Genomic DNA, 27,569 nt, shown 5'->3' with positions numbered 1-27,569 from the left:
CCACCAGCTGCAGAGCTCTGTATTTGGAAACAGAATTTATTGCACAAGAGATGAGGCACATCAGGCCCTTCAGTTTCACTACACATCTCAAACTGGTGACATTAGAAAGCAATAATTCGACAAAACCATTGTCAGTCTACTTGGAACATCACTTGAGATTTGGAACTGATAAGAGACGAATCATTTAGACTGATTGCAGTCGGGAGTATCTTCTTTGAACTACCCCCAAGTAGCGTGAGTCATTTGTGCACCCAATTTTCTTTGTGAATTAGAAATCACAGAAACTCTCTCTCTAGGAAGTCTGCTTTCCAAAAAGAGAAGGATATTATATTGCTCACCTTCTTTGTGTGAATTAATTTCAGTTAATTGCAATTAAGAGAATAATGTATGGCTTTTTTGAGAAGAGGAGGACATTTAACACATGAACAACCAATGACTTCTGAAATGGATCCTAAAACAGCTAAATTCAACAAGAATAAGCCTGTTTTTTTAAATCAGACATAAAAAATGAAAAACCTTCATATATTTAAGAAAAATATTCTCCCAACATCACATTATATTCAGTGAGATTTAAGTATCATTTTATTATCATGAATTAAAAAAAAAACCTGAATATTTTTCCTTGAAGAGTAGCAAAATTTGGCTCTGGATGAGTGATTATCATTATGGACATCTGCTTCAAAATGTCACTAGACCTATTCTGGTGTGATGGGATTTCATCTCACAATATAAGTATGAAGAAAAATCTATTTCTCACAGATTTATGAAGCAGTTGCAGAAGCTGTCACTTAAATTTTCTTTATTACTGTGTATTTTATATTGCATATGTAATATTTTGCCTTCTCTGGAACAAATTCATTCTACTGTCACATTTCACACAAATAAGGAGACATTCTTTGCATTATCATTTCAATGCGATGAAGAAATTTTATTTAATTACCTGAAATGCTCATTTTTATGAGGGGAAAAAGATCAGACCCAGCCCATTTTTCAGGTTTAAACTTCTCCAGGGTTTAAACATCATTTCACATGTAGAGGACAGGAAGTCCTCTCAGTAAAGTGTTCAAAGCAATATAATCAAAATATGATAAAGATGGATTATTAAAGGAATTGGTTGGATTTGAAAGCATTTTATTATTTTCTGTTATTACAAATACTGCACAGAAAAAAAAAAAATACAATAATAAAACAGCACCCAGTGTTTGAAATGCAGTTCTGTTACTCATAGCCCAAAGCATTCCAACCAGTGGTTGAAAAATGCTCTTTGATTTCCCTCTGTGATACAGACATCTTATAGGAAACAGATGCCTGTCACAAAACATTTTTGTCAGTGTGACAACACCACCTTCCCGTGCTCCCTTGTTCATTGCTGACTGTGCTCTTGTTTCCCTTCAAGGTCTGGCGCACCTGATGATGGGCGACCAAGGTATGGGCTCTGTTCCTTTTCCACTCTGCTTTCATTGTTTCTTCTTGTTCTGTAGCTGCTTTGAATCCATCACTGCAACCGATGGGCAAATGCTTGAAAGCTGTCTTTGGCTGCAAAGAAACACATGGTTTTGGTCACATCTTTTTCTTATTTCATTTTTTAGTTGGTTTTTTTTTTTTTTTTTTTGTTTGCTGCGTAAGCTTTTGTCCTTCCTGCCTCCTCCACTCCCCCTCTTGCAATACAATAATTAAAAAGAGGTGAGAGAAATAAGTGATTAAGAAAATTTTGTGTATTTATCAGAAAATACAATTATGGATGATCCTATAAAAGATAAACAAAGTGCAAGACCATTCTTCAGATAGTTCCTGAAAGAAGATGCTCCTGTTATAGCATTGTACACATTGAAGAGTCCATTTGCATTAATGCATGGCTGATTGGAAATGTGCAGAAAGCACCTGCTCCTGGCTTCTGGAATGCTGAGAGTACAATTTTGCTATCTAACAAAACCAGTGATTTTTTTCCTCCTAACCATTGTCCATGTTATCTTTGTGACAGTCTTTCTTATCTAAGCATGGGTTATTTCTGTGTTTCTCTGCATGTACATGATTGGGAAGAAATAAACTAAGTCCCTAATATGACACTGATTGCACCTCCATTTGTCTTCAGACACTTACCTTATACTTTGTCTCTTCATGTTCAGATACTGTTGCATTTACATGTACTCATGACTCTTACTGTTTCTCTCCTCTTCTTTATTCTCTTTTTTGTCTGGAAATGCTTTCTTCATGGAACCATTTCACCAAATCCATAGGTAAAAGTAAAGGTATTACATGATTTTCTTTATTTTTAATGCCATCGGTATACTTTAATGTATGTACAAATAATGCAAGTAAATGTAAAATTTTTGCACTGATAACATAAGGTAGGTATATTCTTCCAGTAATTATTTCATGGATATCAAGGTAAGGAGAATTATCCTAAAGTACAGGCTGACCATTTTCTAAGTTTGTTTCCTGGTTTTGCGAGAGATGTAAAGCTTTGGCAGTGATAAAAGAGGCTACAGCTATAGGAAGTGCTCAGGATGAAATAACAGCCACATTTTGAGGTATGCCTTGTTCTGTTCTCAAAGAGCTGTAGTCTAAACCACCAGACACAGAAAAAAAAGCGTGATGTTGCTCAGTAGAGACTCTCTGGAGATAATCTGTGCAGGGTCAGTCCACAGCTTGATGTACGTTTTACATGGGAACAGCACTAACTTTAGCAAGTCTTTGCCCTCAGAGTTTTCTTTTATATTAATCACTTGAAGCATATCTGAGATAAGAATTGGACAAAGGAATGAGGAGGAATAAAAGCCAAAGAGAAGTGTGGGGTTACTTTCAGGGGTTTTTGGGGGTTTTTGGTTTTTGTTTTTTTTTTTTTATTTAATTCTTTTTGTTTCTTTATGTAAAGAATGCCAGCCGTGTTTACTTCCCTTCTCCCAGAGGAAAGAGTGCAGTAGGGGCAAGATTTTTTTTCTGTATAAGTAAACATCAGGTTTTGCTACAAGGACACTTGTTCACAGGCATTGTGTAAATATATTTTTATGATACGAAGCTGGTCATTAAAAGTTATTTAATCTCTGTTACATATGGTGAATAATACAGTTCTATTCATCTTAAGCATTTGTCAGTGGGTGCCTATTCTTTGTATAAATCAGAAATCCAGTCTGCATGGTTGTACTTCCCTAAATAGTTAAATTAGAAACAAACTTCCAGGTCTGTTGGTGTCTTGGCTGATTAGTGTTTCCATACCTAGAAAACTCATGTGATGCAAAGACTGTAAATACAAACCTGTAGTGTCCCATTCTCCTTCATGTCAGACCCCCTGGAAGGATTCTGTACCTGTGGGATACCACTTAAAAGGTTGTGTGTGTTCTGGAGCTCTGTCTTCTTACTTAGGAAAAGTTTTAAGCAAGTATGAAAAGCAATCTGCTTATTTCTTTATTTTATCCTATAATTTTGTTTTGTTTGCTGTATGACTGATCCATTTGTTTCTTAACAGTACCTATAGTCTGCATGATTTCCTTATTACTTGTTGTTGCTCTCTTATTCCTAATCAGTAGATATCCTGTCTGCAATTAACTTAAAATGACATTTTTTATTAACTGAATCTTGACACTATAGATAATTTTTATCAATAATGCAGAAATATTTTTTGAAATTGTTCTGTACACAGAATAAATTATGTAGTATGTATGGCACCAAAGGTGGGGGTTTTTTTGTATGAAAGGATAAAGATATGAATATTATGACTATTTATTATGCATAGTAGCTACTATGGAGAGCAAATTTATAGCACAACAGAAATTTTTCAAGTATTGTGCAATATTTAGACATTTATATTTTTATTCTTAAAGGTTTGACAACTATATTAAAAAAAATTACCTGTATATTTTACCGACATTTAATGTTCAATAATGTGCCATGTAACATAATTTAGTTAGTTACAGTTACACAACCAGTCACCAATCATCTAATCATTTGACTACATTTTTTCCTTTCATATTTTGATTTTTATTAGATTTATCCAGTTAATACAGAAATAATCATTACTGCTTTTTGAGAATCACAGTAATTCTGCACATATAATGGTGTATATTTGTTCAAATTCATGGAAAGGTTTTATATGTGTACCAACTCCAGCTGCTTGTAACAGAAAATATCCCTCAACATTGAGCCATATCCTCAACCAGCATAAAACACCCTCAATCTGTTGACTAACCTGAAACTTTACTAATATCAGCTCTTGACACATGTGGCCTTGAAACCGCTCTGATAAACACACATTTGTAACACATGAAAATATAAAACATTAAGAGGGTGATGGAAAGGAATGAAGGGAAAAAAGAGGAAACACCTTTGTAATAAGTTCCATTCCTTGAGAGGTATTCAAGGGCAGTAATGGTAAAATTCTGGGTGATTATATCATGAATTAATCTTATTTTGGAAAAATAAGCAATAAAACGCTTTTAAGAAGCTTTACAAGGTAATTTGTCCTGAAGAGTATAAATGGCTGAAGTATCACCTTTCATTGTGCAGATATTCTTTGGGATACTGGAAAAGGGGAAAAAAAAATTCAGTGTATCTTCAGAATACACACCTTCAGGGGAGGGTGCTAGCAAGGTAAGGACCTGGTGTTGACAGAGGGAGAGATGAGGCAGCCTCTCCAACTGGGCAAGCAATACCAAGTTCAGTACCATCTCACAGTGCCCCTGATGTTTGTCATTCAGGAGTAAACCTAAATTGGGATACACTGGATAATCTCCCCACAAATCACTCCTTGTAGAATCTCTGCCTAATTCTAGGAAAATCTGCAGTCTTTTAGTTACACTGGCATTTTTTATATTTTCTGAAAAGTACCATATATTCAGAAATATTTATTAATTCTTTTTTCATCCCCTGGAAATAACCTCCCTATATAGAAGTTTAGCAGCAGGGTTGTTGTAGCTCTGATGGTGAAAAGGCATAGGCAAGATAAGGTTTGTAAATGGTGTTGATGTTTTTATTAGAGCACTTGAAAATGCTCAGAGCATTTGATTGAATTTGAAGCAAACCTTAAATCTGCTGTTCATAACAGGCAGATTTGTTTGTCCCAAACAAATTTGTGCCCAAACAAATTTTTCTGCTCTCTCCAGCTGTTGGAGGTGGTCTAATAAAACCACTTCCACCTATAGACTTACCTCAACAAAGTCAGGATTACTTTGTGATGCATAGTAATACAATTAAACTTACATGGCAACTATTGCAAAACACTCAATTTCTTTATTTAAAAAAAAAATAAATCCCATCCTTTCCTTTTCATATTCTTTTGGTGAGAAATGAAAGGAATTTATATTTCAGAAACTATACGTCTGACATGTATTACTTCATTTTTATGCTGCAGTTCTCTTAAGCCTATATATATATTTACCTATAGTTTATTTATATGTTATTATCATACTTTTGAATATATATATATATTACTCATTCTGTACCTAAATACTACGTTCATACTCCTGTTCTATTATTTTAGAGATTATGTGCAGCTTTAAATTATACATGAGTCACTCAGGTTCATAAAAACTCTTAAATGTTAGCTAGCTGAGCAATAAGTGTTTCTGCCAAAAGATTGATAGTACAACTGCAATTTATTGTGTTAGATTGCAGGCTTTTGATGTGCTGGTATTTCCTATACTGTATATAAATGCTGAAGAAAGACTTCAGAATGGCAATTTATGTATGTGTCAACATCTTGACAAAGGAGGGCAGGTTTTTATTGCACATACTGTCGTACAATATCTTTAACACCAAAGTGACACCACGAATTTTTTAATTATCAATCACACAATTAATTTGACAGCTGGAAAAATAGAGCACTGAAAAATAAAAGCAATTTAAATAAATCCTTAAACAATCATGAACACAGAAGTGGTATGTTGTAGCTAAGTAATTATGTAGTGCTTGTGTCATGCCACACAAACCTCACCTTGTGCCAGTAACCTCCTCTAACATCAAACTGTGTGGAATTCAGTCATTAGCCTTCCTGCAACCACAAGTTCATCCTACTGTAATGACTTTCATTTTTGCTCTGGTTTTGAAGAACTGAAATGGTCTTGGCTTCTTGTACCCTCTGATCTTTTGTGGATCGTTTAAACGCTGTCCTCTCCTCATCTGCTTTTGTGTGTGCTGCTTCAGAGTGGGCCTGAGAGACACCCATAGCCCAGCCTTCCCTGACCCAAGCCCCCAGAAGTCCAGAAACCCTGTAAATACTTCAGTACAGCCATGGACTCAAGCTCAGCTCCTTCTTTTTGGCTCAGTGCCCTGTTGACACGGATTCAGTTTCATGCCTTCTCAACTGCAGCTGGCTTTTGCTTGGCAAGCACAAAACACGGATGGAGGGCATTCCTGACTCTCTGGGCTTGTTCACATAGTTATATATCCTAGGTGACAGCAGCTGCTTGGAAAGACTCCCTGATAGAACCAGAGTGAGGTAATTTAGGGGTCTGACACACAATGGGGTTGCCAGGGTCGGGTAACTGAAATTATTTCTAGGTGATGCTACTGGAGAAGAATGGATAACTTGAGCTTCCCCACTCAATCTTGTAGTTGCTTCTACTGATAAAAAGGAACAAGTCAACAAGGTTTAAATATTTAACCTCCATTTAGCAAGTCCAAATCATTTTGAAAGTCTTGGAAAATTTACAAAATTATGAGCATAAGAATTTGAAAAATATTTTCTATAAAATTACCATTATTTTTAATGTGCATTACAATTCTTTAATAAATTAATGAACTTTAAAGTTCCTCAAAGTACTCCACAGAGCAGTAGCTACATACATATTATATCCCTTCTGACTTTTTTTCTCAAGAATCTCATAAGTATAGTTAAATAGAGGCTGCTGTTCACCAAAACTATTATAAGTAAGTTTTTGTGTAACCCATACCCCCATGCCTACAAATATACATCCTAATAAATATTTGTACTATCCTTATACTTGTATGGTCAATATGCTCAAATTTTGGTTGAATATCATAATGAACTATACACTAATTGTTTATTGTGATGCATTGAAGCAAGTAATTTCCTTGCACTTCAGTGGGTGAATACCCTGCAACCATGGAATATTGACATTTGAAGCTGCAGATTCAAATTTGTGTTGAAATGTGATCAATTAACAGTCCCCAAGGAGGAAAAAAAAATGCAGCAGAACATGTCTGATGAAGAAGTTTTCTATCTGAAGCACATGGCTCAGAAGAAACCAATGAACATCAGGAACAGAAATGCCAATTCTTCCTTGAGACACACTCAAAATTCTATCTGAGATGGCTGATTCCTCATCAGCAGTATGAAAAGGAATTGTAAGGACCTGCCACAAATGACACAAAAACAGTCTGACGAAAGGGGAACACAGTTATTTTTAAAATAAAAACCACTGCATGATAAATGTCCAATCCACACCAAGAATTATAGTGCCTTACCACCCTGAAAATAAAGAATTTATCATGTTCTGAATCATTCTGATGTCACTCAAAATTATCATGTAACGTGTGTGTGTGTTTTTCACAGACTTCCTATGGATTCAGAGAAAAGACAATAAATGTGTAAATTTGAAGGATTTAATGTAAGAACAAATGTTATATTTGCAGATATGTAGATTTCTGCTGGATCCAGTAAACACTGTGGTAGGAGACAGTACATGAGTGATATTTTGGCTTCTTCAGCACAAGGCTCCACTTTGAGCATAGGTTTATCCAGAAGATGGGTATGCTGACAGAGAACCTTTCAAAGTAATATTAAAGCTCTTTCAAGATGAAGGATGTATATTTCAGGCCAAAGAGTATGAGGGGGTTTATTGAGGATGGAAAACAGTTAAGCTGTCACTCTGAAGAGATAAAAAAATTAAAAAATTAAAAATCAGCAGGTAAGCAATATCAAAATAGGAAAAAATAGCATTTCTTCCTTAAAGAAAACTTTTCTTTTAATGTATGTGTAAATGTACATAGAAAATGAGAATTTAAAGCTGCAGTAGTCTGTATCTTTTTTGCACAGTGAAATTCCATGAGAGTTTTATACATATTTCATAGAAATTTCCAGTGAAGCAGGTATTTGAGAGAGGTGTATTCCTTGGATACTGGAATATCCTTGAACCTCCTTCTGAACCTGAGTCAAATAGCAGAGTGGCACTGAAGATTTCAGTTTCACCCTAAGATTGCACTGTATCTTCCAAGGATAAAATTCAGTCCTTGGAATCTACAAGAGCAACTAAACAAATGAGACCAACAGAATCTAAATTCTATTATTTCAGTGAAAATCAAAAGTAATTGGAAATTATTGTACATCTCAGAAGAGAAGTCTCAGCTGATCTTAACATTAATCCAATCAATCTCGCTCAGTGGAGTTTCACCAGCTAAGGGGAAAGAAATTAGAGCCCCAAGGAAGAGTATTTTCAACCATCTCTAGGATTTGTCTACATGCAGGATTACAAAATTCTGGACTAAACTTTATCACAGCTTCTAAAGAATCTAAATCTAATGAAAGTGAAGAACTCTTAAGAAGACTGCTCTAAAACAACTGAAAATGGAGACTATGCTCTTAAATGCACATTATATTGATATTTTTCTACCAGGAAGAATTCCCTGCAATGGAATCGAAAAATATTCAAAAAGTGAGGTCAGAATTGATTGTTCTTGTAGAAATGAGAATGCTACATACAAACTTTTTAACCTAATTTTTACAGGAATTTTCTTTGGTGATAATAACATGCTAAGATACTTAGAAATGACAAAAATTTGAGTTATTGTCTTTAAACTGTTTTAATTAAACAATACATTTTGCACAGATACTACTAATACACCTCTTTCCTGATTTTCAAAGACTTCTATAACCCTGATATTCTTAATTGCTTTAAGGCTGCTTTCTATATGTACTTCAGGGTCCACCTAGAGCAATTTAGCAGAACAGTAAAACTGTGCAATGAACTGGGAAGTTCAGGAGCATAAAGGGGGACTCTCGTAGGAAATGAGTGTGGAGCACATGGAATGCAGACTTTGCTATGAGATTCTGCCCTCATTATTCTTTTAATGGTTTTCATAGATACCAACCTGTTATCCAGATATTGTTTCTTTTCAGACTTGGGAGGAAACAAAAGTGACTGAATCTTTTTATTGAATTAATTTATTCTAGTGAAAGGAGTCTTTTCTTCCTCATTAAATTTATATTCAGGGCAAGGGTTTTTTCTGTTGGCACCCACTTAGAACAATTTTCTGATCAGCACTGCATTTCATTTAAAGGCAGTTTTTGTAATTTGCTGCTATGACTTAGAGGTTGTGGTACTTTTTTTTTCTGCTCAAAGTAGACATTTGTTCTTTAAAGAAAGGAAGCATCTGAAATGATTCACTGGCAACTAATAAAGCTGTACAGAAGCAACCTTGGGTAACAAGAGGCTACCACAGAACACCTGGTACTGCTGGCATCACAGCATTGACTTCAGTAGCTTCTCTGTATTGGGGGTGGGAGGAAATAAAAGCAGCTGGGTCTAATTCCTTTCATCTGCCTTTGCATACTCTTCAGACAGGGGGGAATTTGCCTGGAAAGCAAAATTGAGCATTAAATAAGTCTGGAAAATTTTCACTAGGTTACATTACACTCAGCTAACAGGCCTGTCCTGAATTCCATATCATGAACCATGGTTATTCAATTTTCAGGAGTGTCCACCCAAAGGAAAGGAAGCTAAATATCTTTCTGTAACCATTAATACTCCGCTTCTGAAGCATCTTTTAGCTGACAAAAACCTGAGGGGTTCCTAGTGACAGCTGCATTGGTACTTACATGACCCCACTCCCAACCAGCAGCAACATCAGGACTAGAAGTCAGGAAGAATTTACTTGTTTTCCTACTTCATTGAACCCTTCTGTTAGGAAGAACCTGAGTTACATCAAAAGGTGTCAGATAAATCCTTTTGATCACAGAAAAAGGGCATTGCAGGCATTTTGCTGGTAATACAAGCTGGTCTTTTGATTTTCTCAGTTAATGGCTCTGCTTAACCACTTGGTCTTGCAAGGTACTTACAATATACATTTAGTATTTCCACAAGTCCAGAAGAAATATTTTAAAAATCCCAACAAAGTAATTTACATGCAAATCACCATTGAAAACTATGTTTGCAAGTTGTGATTTTTACTATTGAAGCCGTGCAAAACAAACCATAATTTAGTTTTAAAACCAAATGCCTGTTTGAAAATGCTACTTGCACTATCAATGGATTTTTATTTAAATGGATATTTGATATTATTAGTATTAACTGCAACTACTGACTAGTTGTTATGTAATTTTCAATTTTAGAAGAGTCATTTGGCTGTGATTATATTGAACTGTAACACTATGTTGAAATCATCACAAAAGTGACTGGAGTTTTCAAAGGGTTCTATTTTAATTTAATCTTCATTTACCTGAACATGCCTACATCATTGGGGTACAAGTAGTGAACTGGTGATTTCATTTCCTCCAATGCTTCTGAAAACCATGAATTTTGTGGTTGTCCCTCTAAGTTCTTAGGTTCTTACATCATTATGCACCTTCAAACACAAAAAATGCAGCTGTGACTGTGTCAGTCACACACTGATATTTTTTAATGTCCTTAGGAGATTTTTTTTTGTCTCTATACTTCTCTGCAGTGAATTATCCAAATAATAATACTATCCATGACTGTGACTGTGTTATAATATTGGAAGATAAATTATATTTCAGAAAAGAACAATGTCAAAGTATCTAAGTGCAAGGTTGGATCAACAAAGCTAGACTTGGAAATGAGTAATTCTGTATGATTCTCGTGCCTCATATTTATCTGTATAGAACTTTTATACATCCTGTATGAGACAGGAGAATATCCCTGGCAAATCTATATTCTGAGCATTACACAAAGCTACCTGAGTCCCAGTGTTAGTCTACTGCTACATACTACCCCAGAGCAAAGAAGGGGGGGCTGTTCAGGCTACTGTGTAGAGGATAAATTCCTGTATTCCTTTTGCAAATATTGGGAAGCACTGAATAAATGGAGTAAAACACAGTAAGTCATTCACAATTCTAAAGGACAAATTCCTCAACAATTTACATTAACATATACACATTTACCATACATGCTTGGAGCTGCATTCAGGATGTAGTCACATTAGCAGGTAAATAGAACCTGCTGCACTGCATCACTTTAGCTCTCAGAAATGGCTCTATCTCAGGTTTTGTAATGCTTTATATAATGACAAATATGTAATAAAAATTACTCATGTGTCATTATGTGTCATTTATTCTCTCTTCCAGGAAAACACATGCATTTGATATTTATCCAGTGCTCTTAAATAGCTGATAGAGTTACACCGTGCTAACAAGACTATTCATTTTGGTTGTCCCTGAAATGAATAGACTTGTTAAAGAAACAGGTTTTTGAGAGTTCTGCATTTTTCAAGCTGTTATAAAAGCAAAATGAAAGTTTAATTAATATTTTCCTTTTCAAAACACCTAAAAGATCTGTATATCAGCCCTATAGCTTTTAATAAGTACATATAACTCTCAGAAATGTACATATATCTAGGTCATGCTAATTATCCACCTTGGGAGGCAAGAATGCGCCTATGCTCCTCTACCTAGTTGGCATACTCTTGAGACCCAAGTCAGAAGAGCAGGCTTCAGAAAGTCTAAAAATACATTTACTAGGTTCTTAGCCGTTAAACTGCTTAAAGAGGAGGTCTCTCATGTACTAGCTGACAGCCTGTAATTTGTATTATGCAGGAAATGAGACTAGATAATCAAAAACAACCTTTCTGGCCTTGAAGCCTATGAATCACACAGAACAGGAAAATTACTGTGGTAACATGTAAGAAAATTGTCAGACATTACAAAAGCCACACCAGTTTTGCTTTATTAGTGAAGCTTTTATCATGTTTCTTGTGTAGATGGAGTTATGTGTCAATGAGCTACCCCAAGTCCAGCCCTTATGGACTAAGTGGAAAAACCATCCAAAGCATTGGCTTAAGCCAGGATGTAGCACAAAAACTGAAACACCTTCATAGGAAAGCCTCAAATGTACATGGAAGTGCGAATCAAAGGGAGGTTAATCCTCCTCAAACTTCAATATTTTGCTGTGGTTATTTATTTTAAACACTTTGAATACTGCAGTTAATCTCATATTCAGGAGCCTTGTGCTATTCATTATTTTTATTTTATACCGGTTCTCATAACAGATTTGCAACAGGTTTTGGAGGTCTTCAAGTTATACTGTAAAAAATGAGTTTACCTTGTCATACAGTGACTACTACACCAGATAAACCCTGGGCAAAACATTGTTGTGGATTATTTGTGCAGAAAAGCTGGAGCTGTTCATATCTGCCCTTTTATACAGGGAAAAAGTATATACAAAGCTGGCAAATTAAATGAGGAATAGAAATTGTGATCTAATCTAGAAAATGCTATAAACTAGAGGGTAACACAGTCCCATAAGAGTGCTCTGAATTAGAAAGAAGAAAGATTCAAACTTATAAGACCCAGAGTCCTTTAATTTAAAGACTGAAGTCAGTGTTTAATATTTAGCTTCTCTTTGAACTTCACAATTCAAAGTTATTGTTAACTGAGAGTTAAGTAGTCTTCTTTATTTGCAATATGCTCACACAAAAGGAGAGGATGGAATCATAGGCTACTTTATTGAAGGACTTATTATTCTACATCAGAATGATCTTTATTCATGAAGACTTCAAACACTTTCTTAACGTTCAGTTTTACTGTAGCCAGGAAAAGATCCTGTTATTTGCTAAAATTCAAGAAGACAAATGGGACTATGTAGTTTCTCCCAGAATATATGAAAAAAATTAAGGAGTTATTTAATTCAATGGACTTAGAATATTTCAAGTTCAAAAAAATTCTAAACCTTTCCCTGGTAATATATGTTGTCTATCAGGGAGGATAGTCACCTTGTAGACTTAACAGCCTCTGGGTTATTAACACCTGATTGATAATTTCTTAAATCAATGGGTCAAATATATGTACAAGCAGCTGAATATGAGTCATTGGGAAAAATGAAAAATCATATTCACTTGGGTGGGGAAAGATGTCTCTCCTACAATTTTTTCCTTGCTCTTTTATGCACTAATTGTCAGTATTATATTATGGAAGCATCTCTTTGAGTAGCTAAGAGGAGACCTCTCTTTTGGAATATCTGTCCCTGTTTTCTAACCTACCTCGGTGTCCTTGATGAAGCTGGTACTTACACAGCCATCAGTGAACTTACTCTTATGGGAAAAGCCATAGGGAAGTGGGATAAGGAATTCTGATTCAGATTGAGAAGTGGGATTCAGATAAGGAAAAGCAGAGTGCTGTTTTTCCATGTCTTTGGATTGTGTTCAAGCCATACTGGTGTGTTACAGAGGAACAGGCTTCAAATACATGGCAAATCCATGCCCTGGCTCCTCCTGTGCTGCTACACGGTGAGTGTGGGCACTTGAGAAATTCTCTGAGCAGCTTCCTTCTTGGTCTCAGTGGTATCCCTCAGAACTGGCAGCATCTGGTATTCTCAGAGAATTAATTTCTGGGGAGTGTTTGAGAACAGGGCATATTAAAATGTCACTATGAGGATGCTATTGTATATTTGAAGGCTGCCACAGAGGAATTGACAGCAAAAAGCTAAACAAAACGTAGAAAAAGCCATTCAAAAAACAACTCTAGACTCTCCAGCAGTTCTTATTAGGTCGTTTTGTATCATTTATGTTGGTTAATAATACTCAAATTCACATAAATTAGTACATGAGAGAGAAGCACCACACAATCTCTTTTTATTTTACATTTACAATATATTTCATATTCTTTTCTTGTGTTGCATCTGTTTACAGGAGACATTGTTTAGCAGGAGAACTGATGAAGCCCTGACGTGCTCATGGTTGCACAGTGTCTGTCATTATGCTGAAGGACTGAGGAAAACCTAATTGGCAGTTAAAGCATGAACTTTCTGTACCTCAAAATATGGTTCTCAATTCCCATTTTGCCTGTGGTGCATCTGCTGACAATTTCAGCAGATGTTTGAGTATCAGTGAAGTGTGGTCATGACTGTTGATGTGGTCAGGCTTGTTATTTGAAAAAAAAAAAACCTATCCAGTACTCCAGAATGTGTCTGATGCAAAATCTAGATTAATTTGGTTTTAGTTACTCTCCATGGAACACCTCTGACTGCATCAGTGTTTGAGTTTATTGTAGTGGGTTTGTCTGTAAACAGGCACTAGGAACAAAACCAAGCAGACATTAGTGCCAGTCTGGGATGGTTTGGGAAGAGAAATTTATCATCAGTGACACAGAGCAAGAGAGAAAGGGGAGGAATGTTGTTGATAGGTGTGTATATTTTTAAAAATGCTGTTCAAGCTGCATTTGGGCTGTTTTTCCTTCTGCTTCCTTCTGGGCTTGGGCTTGTTTTTTTAGATTTTGTTGTTGTTTGTTGTTTGTTTTTTTTTTTAAAGTGAGTAATAAACAGGGTTTCTATGGTCTAAGAACAAAGCCACTGCATGTGTGGAGACCAATGAAATACTAATTGGATTACAGGTGCGCTTAATTATCGTGCACTGAAGGTGTTCAGTTTTCCTATGATCAAGGCAGTAGTGTGAATATGGACTGCAAGAAAGGTTTTTTTTTCTCTTATGTTAAGTGGAAAGCTCAGAGAATACAAAAAGGGTGAGTAGAGCTGACAGGAACTTTACTAAAACTTTATGCATCTCTTGTCTCTCTTTTTTTTCCTGAAGGACAGTGTTTTTCCTCATAGAGTGAACATTCAGCATTATTTTGTGAAGCACTTTGCTAATTAAATACCTATAGCACCTCTGAGATGCTTGCAGTGTGGGAGGACAACGACTTCTGGCACACAGCAGTCAGAGCAGCCTGTTCTGGGTTATTGTATTCAAAACTTCTCCCTGAAAAGCTAAGGCATTAAGTAGAAAACTATGTGGGGAAACTTCAGTGTCCTGACATTTAAACCTGGTTCTAGACAGATTTGAAAACTAGCTGTGTTTGTGACATCTCAAAGAAGGCAGGAAGGTTCCGAAGAACCATAGAAGTACAGGCATAAAAGATTTTATTATTCTATTCTTTTCTCCTACTGACTGTGTCTCCTTGTTGCTAGGAGAAAGGTAAGGTAACTGCTCCCAAATTTTTAAGATACCATGGCTATTTCCTGCCAAGTGTTTTCTCCTAGGACTGACTGTTCCAATACTCAGTAGGCCACAAAAAAATCCTTTAATAAAGCCAACCACTCATCCACTTTGTTTCTTATATTCCAAGGGTCAGGAAAATGAGAAGTTTGGAAGAATAGGAGGGTGAAAAAGCTGTTGCTGTAGGAGTGGATCACAATTTAGAAGTGGAAAACCCAGACCTGGCAATCCATGGTCCTGGCTTGGCATGACAGTGTAGAGAAAACTGCCTGAGAGGCCTGGAATATGTGCCTTGTTCAAGCTCTCTGGTTGTTCATTTTGTCTTTAAAAAGAAGAACCCTGCTTATGCATTTCTGTCACTTTTGATGCGTGATCAGAATTCAACAATGCTATGTTTCTGTCAAAGGCTCTTCAACTCCAACGCTTCCATATCTTCAATTTTCATAATTGATTTGATAACAAAATTGCTTGATATTAAGTTCATGACAACATTTTTTGAGAAAGGCTTCCTTCAACCATTCTGCTCCCCTCATTACTATATTTTAATTCCTATTTCTGAAAGTAATATTAAATATTTAGGCTATAGGCTTGATTTGATCATTACCTGTACATCAGCAAAGAATCTTTGCAAATACAGTGAATTAAAAAGAGCTGTACGTAATTTAGCATGGGTGATTTAAGACCAGTTGAGGAGAAGGATATTGCGAAGTAGATCTATATCGAGAGGAAGGTTAATGAAGACAAAACCCCAAGACCTCTAGGTCTTAAGCAGAGGTCTATAATATTTGCCTAACCAGATTAGGCCCAGGGGCTAAACTAAGTAGCAGAGTGCTCTCACAAAATCAAGGAGGTGAAAGTGGTGGCAAAAGAATGAAGAAATGAGCAAAAGAAGGCATAAGAGAGCAGAAATTTGCCTCTGAAATCAGCAAGTGGAAACAGTTACACCAAGTTTTATTTTATACCTTTTTTACCAATGACATGTAAATAGATCTTATGTCCATTTCCCCTAAAATTTCTATTATGTTTTGTGTATCTAAGCCTTAACTAAAGACAAATAGATCAAATAACATCTGATTCTCCAGAATATGAACATTTATAGCTTTTTTAAAGTAGGAAAAATACCTACCTCTTACATGTGCTATTAGGTATTCTAGATACCTATTCCATAACTACATTATTATTATAGTTTAAAAGACATTGAAGCAAAAACGCTTCAAGTATAATGCGAAATATATAATAAAATCAAGAGAATCAAATATGTTATTTGTTGTTTAGTAATGTGCTTGAATATGGTGCCCAGACATTTGTTTTGCCCCAAAGGAGTGTGTTGAAACTTTCATATCTAAACATGGAAAACGGAAAGAAGCCCCAAAAACCTCACTGTTTCTTAAGTTAAAAAATTTTATAAGGAAATAGCATGCATTATATACATTACACTAAATACATAGCACACATTAACTGCACTCAGTCGTTACACTTATGTGCATTAAAATGTCAAATAATCCAAAACAAAAGTAGCACTTTTTCAGAACTACTGGGTTTTTTTTTATTAATCCAGGAGCAATATCTATATAAAGTGACTCTAGAGCATGCTGAATGCATTTAAAATTTATCAGCACACTCCCTTTAGTTATCAAGCTTGAGAACATTTATCCTATTCATTATTGACATCTCCCAGAATTCTTTCCATGGTTTTGTGCAAATAGCTTGTCAGCTTTTGGCAAATAGAGGTGATTTTCAGTAACATTTTTCAGATACTTCAAATTGAATTATACATCCAGAGGCAGTCAATCTTTTTTACCATTAATTTTGCAGGGAAAAAAAATAACTCCTTTCATGTTGAAGGCCAACTATACAGAGGGGACCAAAGCATTGCAATGCTGACAGAGATCTAACCAATGGGCTGGAGAAATCCTGCCCACCAGAATGCACAACCTCAGCACACAGGCTTGTTCTGCAGCAGAAAGGGGAAATATGAAGTGCCTTTGGGTACTGTGGGAATTTTAGTACTGTGAAAGTGAAAACTGTGAGGTTGCTGAGCAAAGATTGTGAGATCTAAACAGTGCTTATCAAAATCTTCTACAGGAATTTGCACAGGTCTCAGTTTTGGCATTTCAACATGACAACATTAAGAAGGCACACCCATGTCCACAGCTATGTGGTATTTTTTGGCAACTTGTAGCTTTTGTTTTTTACTTTGAATTTTATTATAGCAAACCGTTCTATTTAAAAGTAGGTAAAATATTATGTGTTTCTAATTGCAATGATGGTTATACACTCTTGGCCTGATTTAAGTAGCTCATTAAAACGTGAGCTATATTACGATTTGATCAGCCTTCAAATATTGAGCAAGGGCTTTATTAGGCCTTTGGCCTCTCTTTTCATGCCTATTGAGGGTCTGGAAATAAATTCTAAAGAGATGAAGATGACAACACTATGTGGAATCCTTGCATCATGGCTAATCCCAAAGCTGGGAATAGGGCTGAGCTGTAGCCTGGAGCCTTCCTTAAGCATGGAGAGCAGAGTCTCTTCCATGAAACAGGCTGATCCAGCACATAGAGCAGAATCACCAGGATGGAGAACTCTCACATGCACAAATCTTTTATTACTACTGACTGAGATGCACTCAGAAAATAGTTAAGGTTTTGGTCATCCCAGACTATATGCCATGTAAAATGATCTCCTTTCCAGAACTCAGAGGCTCAGGACTTGTCTGCCATTATAAAAGTAAGTGTGAAAATTGAGGTGTGCTGAATGAGGTGCTATCCAATGGATTGAGCTTGGAATATCATCCTGTAATGAAGTCTGAGATTCCCTTTTAGCTGTCAAATGCAGCCTTCAAGTGAGTTTCTAGATTTGCAGATCATCTTTCAAGGATTTAATAACTTCTTCAAGAAAACAAGTATTAGTTTACAGGGTAGGATTGAGGGAAAATGCCTTACAAATCCATTGAGAATTTGCATAGTAATTATATTATCAAATGTCAGCTGATAACTACTTTTTTGTATGATAATTCTAGCACTTATTATTAAATTACTTGTGTCATTGTCTAGTTTTCAGTTGTCTTAGAGCAAGAATGCACATAAATCTGTGTGAGGGTGATCAAAAGCTGGATGATGATCTTAGAGGTCTTTTCCAACCTGAACAATTCCATGATTTTTCAATGGATTTTATGTATCAAAATAAGGACAGAGATGGCAAAACCAGTATTTTTCTTCACAATTTTACTTCTTTGGAATCTTCTGTGGAAGTTCCACTGTTCTGTGTTTTCTTTGGAGGGAAGAACAAAACACTTGATATCCTATATCCAAGTCTTGCTGTTCAGCTGCAGGAAATGCTCCCACTCTCATAATGAAGATTTCAACTTGAAAGCATGGTACAGAATGAAATTTCATTGGGTTATTAAAGTTAATACTTTATTAAATATGGAGCCAGATTTTTCTGTAGCTACTGCCAGTTGCCAAACAGGACAAGCCTAAAATCCAAGAGGTTGGGGTTGAAAGTGCAGGAGAAGAGATGTCCATTGTGGCAAGTCCAGTGTGGCCAAGTGATGAGAGAGGCTGTCAAGGATGGACCACTAATTTCACAAAAGGCACCCTTCTGCTAAGAAGGAGTCCTCAATAGGCAGAAGATGCTGGAGAGCATGAGGGGTGAATTCCTCTGTGCTGAATTCCAAGCTGGAAGAGCAGTTTTGTGGTGCAGATATGTGAGCAGTGGCTCCTCCACAGTGAGAAAAGTTTTCATAATCCGTCCCTTGGTATTAACAACTAATTGCTCTAAATATGTAAGAGAGTAGACAGTGGTATTATTTACTGAAAAGGAATTGGATATAACTCTAGAAAAGCCAATATTCTGACATGAAACAAGCTACTAATTTGCTTGTGTGGTAAATGGAGAGTGCTGCTCTTACAATTGAATTACTCAGGAAAGTGGAAATAGGCCCCAACTGTTCACCTTCATGCAGCCCACAGATATTATTGGCAGGCTGATGTGGTAGAAATTTGTTTTGTGTTCAGAATTATAGTAATGAAAAGGATCATCAATATAGCTAATATTACTATTGATTCAATATTGCTTTTTTTTTTTTTTTTTTTTGTACTTGCAGTACTGCTTTGCCATGATCCATCTGTCCTGTACATTCTTTGTTCTCCACTTCTAAGAAATGAAAATACACATCCCTCAATCTATGTCTTGAAGTAGTCAATAGCTGCTGAAGGAAGGTTTTTAACTTTGGGTTTTAATGGAAGTCTTTAAGACTTTGAGCTATGGCAGATTGTCATTAAAATATATTTTAATTTGTGTTATAATTTATAAAAGTGTAGAGGTTTTAAATGTTTATAATAAATGAATACATTATTATCTGTGTGAAAAAGCAGTAGATTGAATAGTATAAATGTCAGTCACTAATTTTGTGTTTCCATAAATTCCTTTTTGAAGCTTTTAATTGAATTAATCAATTTAAAATCAGATTACTCAGACACATGAAAAGTAAATACATTGACATTTTTTCTCTCTGTGAACTCGTTTATTGGTTAAACTCTGGAAGGGCAATATCCCATCCTTACTGAAGTCAATGGCGAAATTCTTCTTGACTAAAATGAGATTTGCAGTTCAGCCTTTCTATTTTTGATATTTTAAAGTCATACATCTTACAGAAATTTTAAAGAATGATTCTCAACTTTTCTCTAATTATTTTTTTCATATGGGAAAGCAATTACTATTTAACACTCAACTATTTCCACAAGCATGCAGAAACTACCCCAGTCACAAAAATAGACTAGGTCATAAATTAATGTCAGAGAATAAATTAGATGATATTGTGAAGATATCAAGTTCAGCAAGTATTATAAATAATTTCTTAATCAAAGCTGGTAAGCAGTTACTGTTAATTATTGTATTAAAATTAGAACACAGATGAGGATACAATACTGTATTATTTAAGATGTAGTTTTAATATAAGCAATACTAAGGAAAAATTGTTTTCAGAGCTGGGAATATGCTGTAGTTAAGATAAAATTGCTCATCTGACCATTGATTCTGTTTTTCATCATGTTCTCTGACTGAAAAAAGTTGTAGTCTATCAAACATGACTCTCTTGTATAATGCAAGGAAAAGCATAGATCTGCTAAGTAGATTTTAAACATTATTCTGGTTTTGGTTGATGTAAACTATAAACCTCTAACTATTACACTTCATATGAATAATTTTTGGTTTTGAAAAGACATTATTTTTATGAGAAGAAATATGTGTTTTTGGTGTCTGAATAGTTTGATCTTAAGGCATAGGAATAACAAAATATGCTTTGGGGCTTGCAATCTAAAACCAAGTTGCTATATTTGACATTTATCTGCCCCCCCATTAAATTCTGCTCTGGGGGAGGACCAGCAACTCTTTGATTAATTTACAACTGCTTCAATATGAAATCTTAGTCATGGCATTATGATGGCAGGTCACCCTTTCAAGGTGCTGTCTTTGAAAGGCTGAAAGGCTCTGGATAACACAGGTTTATTTAATGCTATTTTTCTCTACATTCTGCTGAAGATTTTTTTCCACTGCTCATAATCACATTGAGGAATGAGGCCTTAGCCTCACATTTATAAAACTCTATGTTCATGTGAGCAATTGGAGGGCAAGAAAAGGGTAAAGGAGTCAATGGGTCTATTTTATGAAGGTTTATGCTATTTCATAAATTCTGCTAGCAGCAAGGATCTAATTCAGCTGCTGTCGAATTTTGGGCCACCTCAGAGGTACTTGTGAAAAATGATGTAACTTCAATTGTCCCATTACTCCATCAGAGGATTAATGGGAAACAATGCTTCTTGAGGAAGGTTCTTCACTGTGGCAGAGTGATGTGAAGTGGTGCCAGGGCACCTGTTTGCCAGCAGTGTGCAATGCAGGGCTTTCTTTCCTGCTGGGTGAGCCCCAGACAGCTGGCTAACCTGTGTTAATAGTCTCTCTGCTGCCATCAGACTCCTGTGAAAAGGTGTATGAAAGCTGGAAAAGTGCTGTCTCATCCTTATGACACATGGAATAGCATTTGTATCATTTTTTTTCCTCCCTTATGAGTTTACTTGGAATTCAAAATGCACTTACACGAGAAGATGGTTCTGCAGATAATCCTGACTTTAGTTTCTGTTTTTATCAAGTCTGTACTATTCTATACTTATTTGAAAAGCACATTTATGCCTGCTCTAGTTGAATTCTTCTCAAAACCTTGGTTATTTCTGAAGAATTGGATTGTAGTGGTGACATGCAAAGACATTTGCTTGAGACATGACTGTTAGTCACACTAACCTACAAACAAAACCTTTGAAACCAAGCTGCATCTGGGCGTATATTTCTATTACTGACTCCGTGCCTGAGTTCATGGGCTTATGCCCTAATACAGGAAAAAAAAAAAAAAAGTTAATTTTATGGTGCAATTTCATGAGAAGAAGGTTACTTGTGAATTTTCTTTACATTCACTAAGCCAAAATCGTGAATGTTCTGACATCCTAAAGGTCATTTAAAATATCTTTCTCTGGATTTATAAATGCTGTATGGAAAAAAAAAAAAAAAGGGCAAACAAACATTGGGGAAAAACAAGACCTCATCACAGTGTTTGAAAGTTTATAATTCATTGCAGTTTGCATACTTTAGTTTAATTCTGTTTTAGATTTTATTTTGTATGATTTTTTACAGTAAGAATGACATTTGGGGGAAAAAGAAAAAAAAGAGAGATACCATCCTCTGTGCAACAAATATATATCAAGCCCCTTCCTTCCTTCCTTCCTTCCTTCCTTCCTTCCTTCCTTCCTTCCTTCCTTCCTTCCTTCCTTCCTTCCTTCCTTCCTTCCTTCCTTCCTTCCTTCCTTCCTTCCTTCCTTCCTTCCTTCCTTCCTTCCTTCCTTCCTTCCTTCCTTCCTTCCTTCCTTCCTTCCTTCCTTCCTTCCTTCCTTCCTTCCTCTCTCTCTTTCTCTCTCTCTTTCTCTCTCTCTTTCTCTCTCTCTTTCTCTCTCTCTTTCTCTCTCTCTCTCTTTCTCTCTTTCTCTTTCTTTCTTTCTTCCTTTCTTTCTTCCTTTCTTTCTTCCTTTCTTTCTTCCTTCCTTTCTTTCTTTCTTTCTTTCTTTCTTTCTTTCTTTCTTTCTTTCTTTCTTTCTTTCTTTCTTTCTTTCTTTCTTTCTTTCTTTCTTTCTTTCTTTCTTTCTTTCTTTCTTTCTTTCTTTCTTTCTTTCTTTCTTTCTTTTCTTTCTTTTCTTTCTTTTCTTTCTTTCTGTTTCTTTCCTCCCCTTCCCTTCTTCTCCCTGTGTGGCTCACAGAGATGAAAAAATGTATTGATCTTAGCAAGAGATCAATAGGTAGATCCATTCACAATTAGACATTCTGCAGAAAATAACTTGATTCAAATTAACCTGGAGCACCTGCTGCAGTTTCACCAGGTAACCTTGCTCTCAAGCAGGTTTTAAGTATAATAAATTATATTTATGTGATAAAAAGTGGTGCCTTGTGAATTGTTAAAGATATACTCACTAGGTTGCAGTGTAATCCCCTTTGTAATCACCCATTAGTATATCTTTTATGGTTTGAGATTACAGGGTTTTATTTCAAAAAATGGTGGTCATACTGTTTTTATTACTATTACTTCTAAAGGTCATGTTACAGTTGTCAAAAATAAGCACAGATCTTGGTATTAATATTTTAAAACACAATGTCAGCGAGCCCATATTGTTACTCTCCCCATGGTAATTTAAGGTTAGGGAGCTTTACTGATTAAACCCTTCATTTTAATTTTCAACATTTGCATTTAAAAGGTAGCTCCTTTGACTGGTAATAAATGAGGCATTGGTTATATTTAATAACTCCTATGCATTGTGGTGTCACAGCAGACCCACAAGATCCTACATGCTGTCACATTTAGGATGATAGATTTTATAAAACTGCGTTGCATAAAGATGAACCCTTTTGTGCTACCTTGCAAGGTTGCCATGGTGACAGAGCACTGCTTCATGGGAATTTCACTTTTCTGGCAATGTTAGATACTGAACCCAAAGCTGCTTCTTTAGATTGTTCTTAAATCTCACTTTTAATATGATATCGTTTTGTAGAGGCTTATAATTCATCTTTTGTATCTTTATTTTCACAGAAATATCTCCCATAATGCTGTCATAGGTAAAGCACTAAACTTTGACTTACCAAATGATGAGCATAGTAGACACTCGAAAGATTTTCGGGTTTTATGTTCCATGCCATTGCTCCATTTTATAAATATTTAGGATATGTTTTGCAATTCCACACTTACTTTGAACTATAAAAAGAAAGACCTCAGACTTCTAGCTTTGGAAATATTTCTATCATGGGAAAACGTAGTAAGATAATATGCTGTAGAAGATAAACTCTATCTTTAATTTTTTTAAATTATTTTGCTAGCAAAATGAATTTAAATCTTATGTGCATGGAAGATGGTTACAAAATTGTTTGTAGGTCTACAAATAAAGCCACATTTTTTGGCCAGAATTATTGTGCATTTCTCTGTAAAAGGTGACGTATTTTTATCCTCCTGTATATGTAAGAAATCTCACAGGAACTTCAGTTGACCTGACATTCATAAGCAAATGATTTTCTTTACCTTTACAAATAAAAGTGACTGACATGGAAATTCTTATTCCCTGCCCTAAGCCCCTGTTTCTGAATGCTTGGCTGTGGATTGTTCACTGTGCTGAATCAGCCAGAACTATAATGTTCTCAGGATACAGCCAACTCCTTGACATATGGCAGAAAATATATACATGGATATAAGTCCTACCATTTGGTACCCAGTTGGAGCTCCCTAGCTATGCTAATGAAATTCATGCAACAGGAATAGTTTTCTGGTGGAAGCATCTCTTGCTGTTTTCAGATGGAAACAGATAAAATAAAGTGCTTTCCCGAGGAAAATGTTAGAAATTGCTGTGCACATTCTCCGGCCCCATTCATATTGAATGTTCCCCCAGAGTGCTGCAGCATTTGTTCAGAGCAGCGAGGGGAGAGCCTGGCAAACACCTCACAAATGACTGAGCCAACTGAGAACGGGTGCTGGAAGATGTGAGAGCCTCTTCCTGCATGGGGAAAGATGGCACTGTGCTAATTAAACAGGCTTTCCTTTCCCTCTTGCTCCCATTTGAAGCAGTCTTGGAACAAAAGAGGTTAAAAAAGCCAGAAAAGAGAAGCCTCAGGGGGAATGGAATGAAATGAGGGAAGATCTTTTTTTCTCCCCTACTTGTGAAATTTTAAATCTCTTCCATCCAATATTAGTGTTTAAACCCATCTACAAACTGTCCTGCTGCTAGTGAAATCCTTCATTGCCTGTAAACTCGCATGCTGTCCTCATTTTCCTAAACTTGGCAATCATAAGATTTACATGGACTTTTTGGCCTTCATGTCTTTCCCCCTCAAACTGAATAGCATTTCAAATTTTTGCTTCATATTGCTTAAATGAAGAACTATAAGCTGTTTAGCAGGCACCTTGCTCAATATTCTCTTTTTTTTTTTTTTTTTTGGTGTAATCTTCTTATCACTGAGCAGAGTTTGTGTACAAAGAGCAGGAACTTTTGAAAATGTTTCTTTCTTTGAGTATGAAATTTCTGGGTTTGTTATTTTTCTTAAAAGCTACTAGATGTCAGAATATGCTCTGATATCACCAGAGATTCAAATAATTTTCTTGTTCCACAAAGAATATGAATTGTTCTTAATAATTTTTTAAAAAGCAATTTTAAACTAAAATTTTAGAAGTTTATTTTATGGAGTATATGAAGCTAGCAATACTTTTGTTTTCATATTTTTTAAATAACTTAAGCTCCAACATTTTCCTCCAGACTATCACTGTCTTTAAAGATGTAATATGATTTCAGTAAATTGTCTATAAAATATGTAATTAAGAGTAGGTTCCATGACTATAATTAAAATCACTCTATTCTCGATAGTAGGTAGGGGGACAAGCTGGTAAGGAAGGCTTCAAAAAACTCTACCACTCCTATAACTGTGCTTATTCTAAATGATCTTGATAATTCCCCACTCCATGTAAATAGTTATCTATAGAGAACCTCATGTCCTCAAACACCTGTTCATCAAGAGAGATCTTAGTCCTTCCAGCATCTCCTAAAATATTATTAATATCTTTTTCTCAGGCATTTTCCCCTGTTCAATATGTTACACATGCACAATGCGTGTCAATAGATAAAAGAAGATCTGAAGACTCAGATCCTGAGTCTTCTGCTCCATCATAACATAAATTCAGGCAATATTTGGGATAACAAGACATACATTGTGATCAGAAAATCTTCTGTTGCTATTAGCACCTCACTTCTGTCTGATAAAGAATGCTTTTATAGGGAAATGTACAATAATGTAAACCAGAGAAGAAAGAAATTCTTTTTAATAACCAGCAATTCTTACTGTCCTGTATTGTACTGTAATTTATTCCCAATTAATTGTTTTAACAGAAGCACTTTTTTTCAGTAGAAAAATCACTTCAGATACAAGCTGTGTCTAGGAATCCTGCAGTATTATCATTGCAAATAAAGTGCAATGACCCCTAGTATGCAAAAGGTGAAATACTCTGGTACCACTCACATTTGTGTATATTTACTGTGCTGACTCACTTCTGTGCAACCTCCCTCTTGCATCCCTCCCAGTAATAAGGAAGTCATACTCTGCAAAAGCAGATTCATTTCTTCACCCCCTGCCTGATGAAGTGCATACCAATTTCTTGAAAAAAAGTAACATTTTTTTATTTTTTTTATTTTTTTACAAGCTGATTTTTCACTTTTGCAGGTATCATGTGGCAGGAATGTAGCAGGATGCTGCTGGGTATTTCTCATATGCAACACTAAATTGTAGGACAATTGGAGTGCTCTTCAAGAACTCTGTACTATTGAATAAAATAAATACAATTTGCCTTAGTGTAGGTGCAGAAACTCACATGAGCAGTATCACGGCTGAAGCTTGTGAAAAAAGCAAGACACAAGAATAAGATTTGGATAGTTTCTTCCATAAATTAATGTTATCTTCCTGCACATATCTGAGCAGGGATCAGTAGTAAAGCAAACCAACACTTCCCAGGAGAGAAAACTGTGTCCTCTCTCTCATATAACCTTAAAATAAGACCTAAACAATCAAGTTGAGTTAGAGAGGAGATATATTTATTTTATATTAAGTTTGTCTGAAATACATTTATTTTATAGTAAATTCCTCAGGTTTTATTTCAAATGATGTATGGCATGTATTGTTAAATCATTGATAAGGTGCTCTGAAGAGTGATTCTCCATTAATAAATAGATTAGCAAATAAATAAAATACTGCTCACTGTATTTCTATTTTTTTAAATGCGAATGGGGACATACATATTCTGTGCAAAAAGGAGTCAAAAATAGCAACCCTTTAAAAAACAGAGTCATCTTAATAGTAATTAAAAAACCTTAATGAACCAGATTTTTAAGTTGATGGTTTGGGTTGTTTTTTTCAAAAAATCTGTTAGTTATAGAAAATCTCGCCATCTTAACAACACACACTAGTTAAGGATCTGATTTTTTTTCACCATTTCCACGGTTAACATCTCTATTCCATGCTGAAGACAGCCAGACTAAGGGTGAACACTCAACTTCTGCTGCAAATTGCATTGTAAGAACTTTGTCATCTTTGTTGTTGATGTATTTATTTATTTAAATGTAGCACTGCGAACAAAGAACCTCATAGGAGCACTCTCAGCTAGAAGTCTGTGTAGACAAGTCAGAGATATTTCTTTGGTTTCTGTCATCAAAGTATGTTTTTTATTTGGTTGGTTCCTTGTTAATGAGTGCTTGAGCAAAGATATAATGCTCCAGCAGTGATGGACAGAACCCTGTAAACCTTATGACCTTGAGCTTTATTTAAATTAGGAAAGTTCTCTGAGTGGCTTTGGAGGTGATAAGAAGTAGGCCAAGGAGATCAACTGAAAGGTTGGTTGTTTACTAGGTAATATACTGATTTCAGAGGTGGTTTTTTTACCTTTAGGAATCAGCATATCATAAGTCCATAACAGAGCAATAAAATTTAAAAATCTTTATATTTTCTTTAGGCCCTTGTGGTCAAAATTTAATTCCTCCTCTATAGGAAAAGCTGGAGTTTAAATAGTTTTTTTTTTTTTAATCTCATACAAACTGGGTTTTCAGAACTTTCTGTGAAGTAACACATTTTGTCGATGTTGGCTATTACCGAAATAGTGTTGATGTGAGACTCATTGAATCATAATCAAAAAAGGATACACGGCTACAAATCTGGCTGCAATCTGGAGCCTTCTTGGGCCACATGCTCAGCCTGAGCATCACATGTGCTGCAGGGACTTACCTCATCACACTGCCTTATAGATTTGGCATCTGCGTTTGTAAGGTGCACCCTGGCCAGAGGAATGTGCTAGTACGCCTCTAAATGCAGCATAGCATGATGCAAGTTAGGTATTT

The 27,569-nt window shown here is 35.6% G+C and overlaps 1 protein-coding gene across 14 annotated transcripts in view; it reads left to right on the top strand.

The window, feature by feature from the left end:
• NRXN1 (neurexin 1) overlaps positions 1-27,569 on the top strand; it is a 675,301-nt gene that overhangs the window by 80,702 nt on the left and 567,030 nt on the right. For 10 of the 14 annotated variants that reach the window (XM_058835040.1, XM_058835033.1, XM_058835039.1 and 7 more), the window contains one exon: positions 1,397-1,426. The exons of the other annotated variants lie outside the window; for them this stretch is intronic. In XM_058835040.1, the coding sequence (XP_058691023.1) occupies positions 1,397-1,426 (30 nt within the window). The remainder of the gene's footprint in view (positions 1-1,396; positions 1,427-27,569) is intronic. 14 annotated transcript variants of the gene reach the window in all.

The sequence above is a fragment of the Poecile atricapillus genome, chromosome 3, assembly GCF_030490865.1.
Source record: "Poecile atricapillus isolate bPoeAtr1 chromosome 3, bPoeAtr1.hap1, whole genome shotgun sequence".
Classification (NCBI taxonomy): Eukaryota; Metazoa; Chordata; class Aves; order Passeriformes; family Paridae; genus Poecile; species Poecile atricapillus.
Note: the sequence above shows the minus strand (reverse complement) of the source record. Positions and strands in the feature narration are given on the sequence as shown.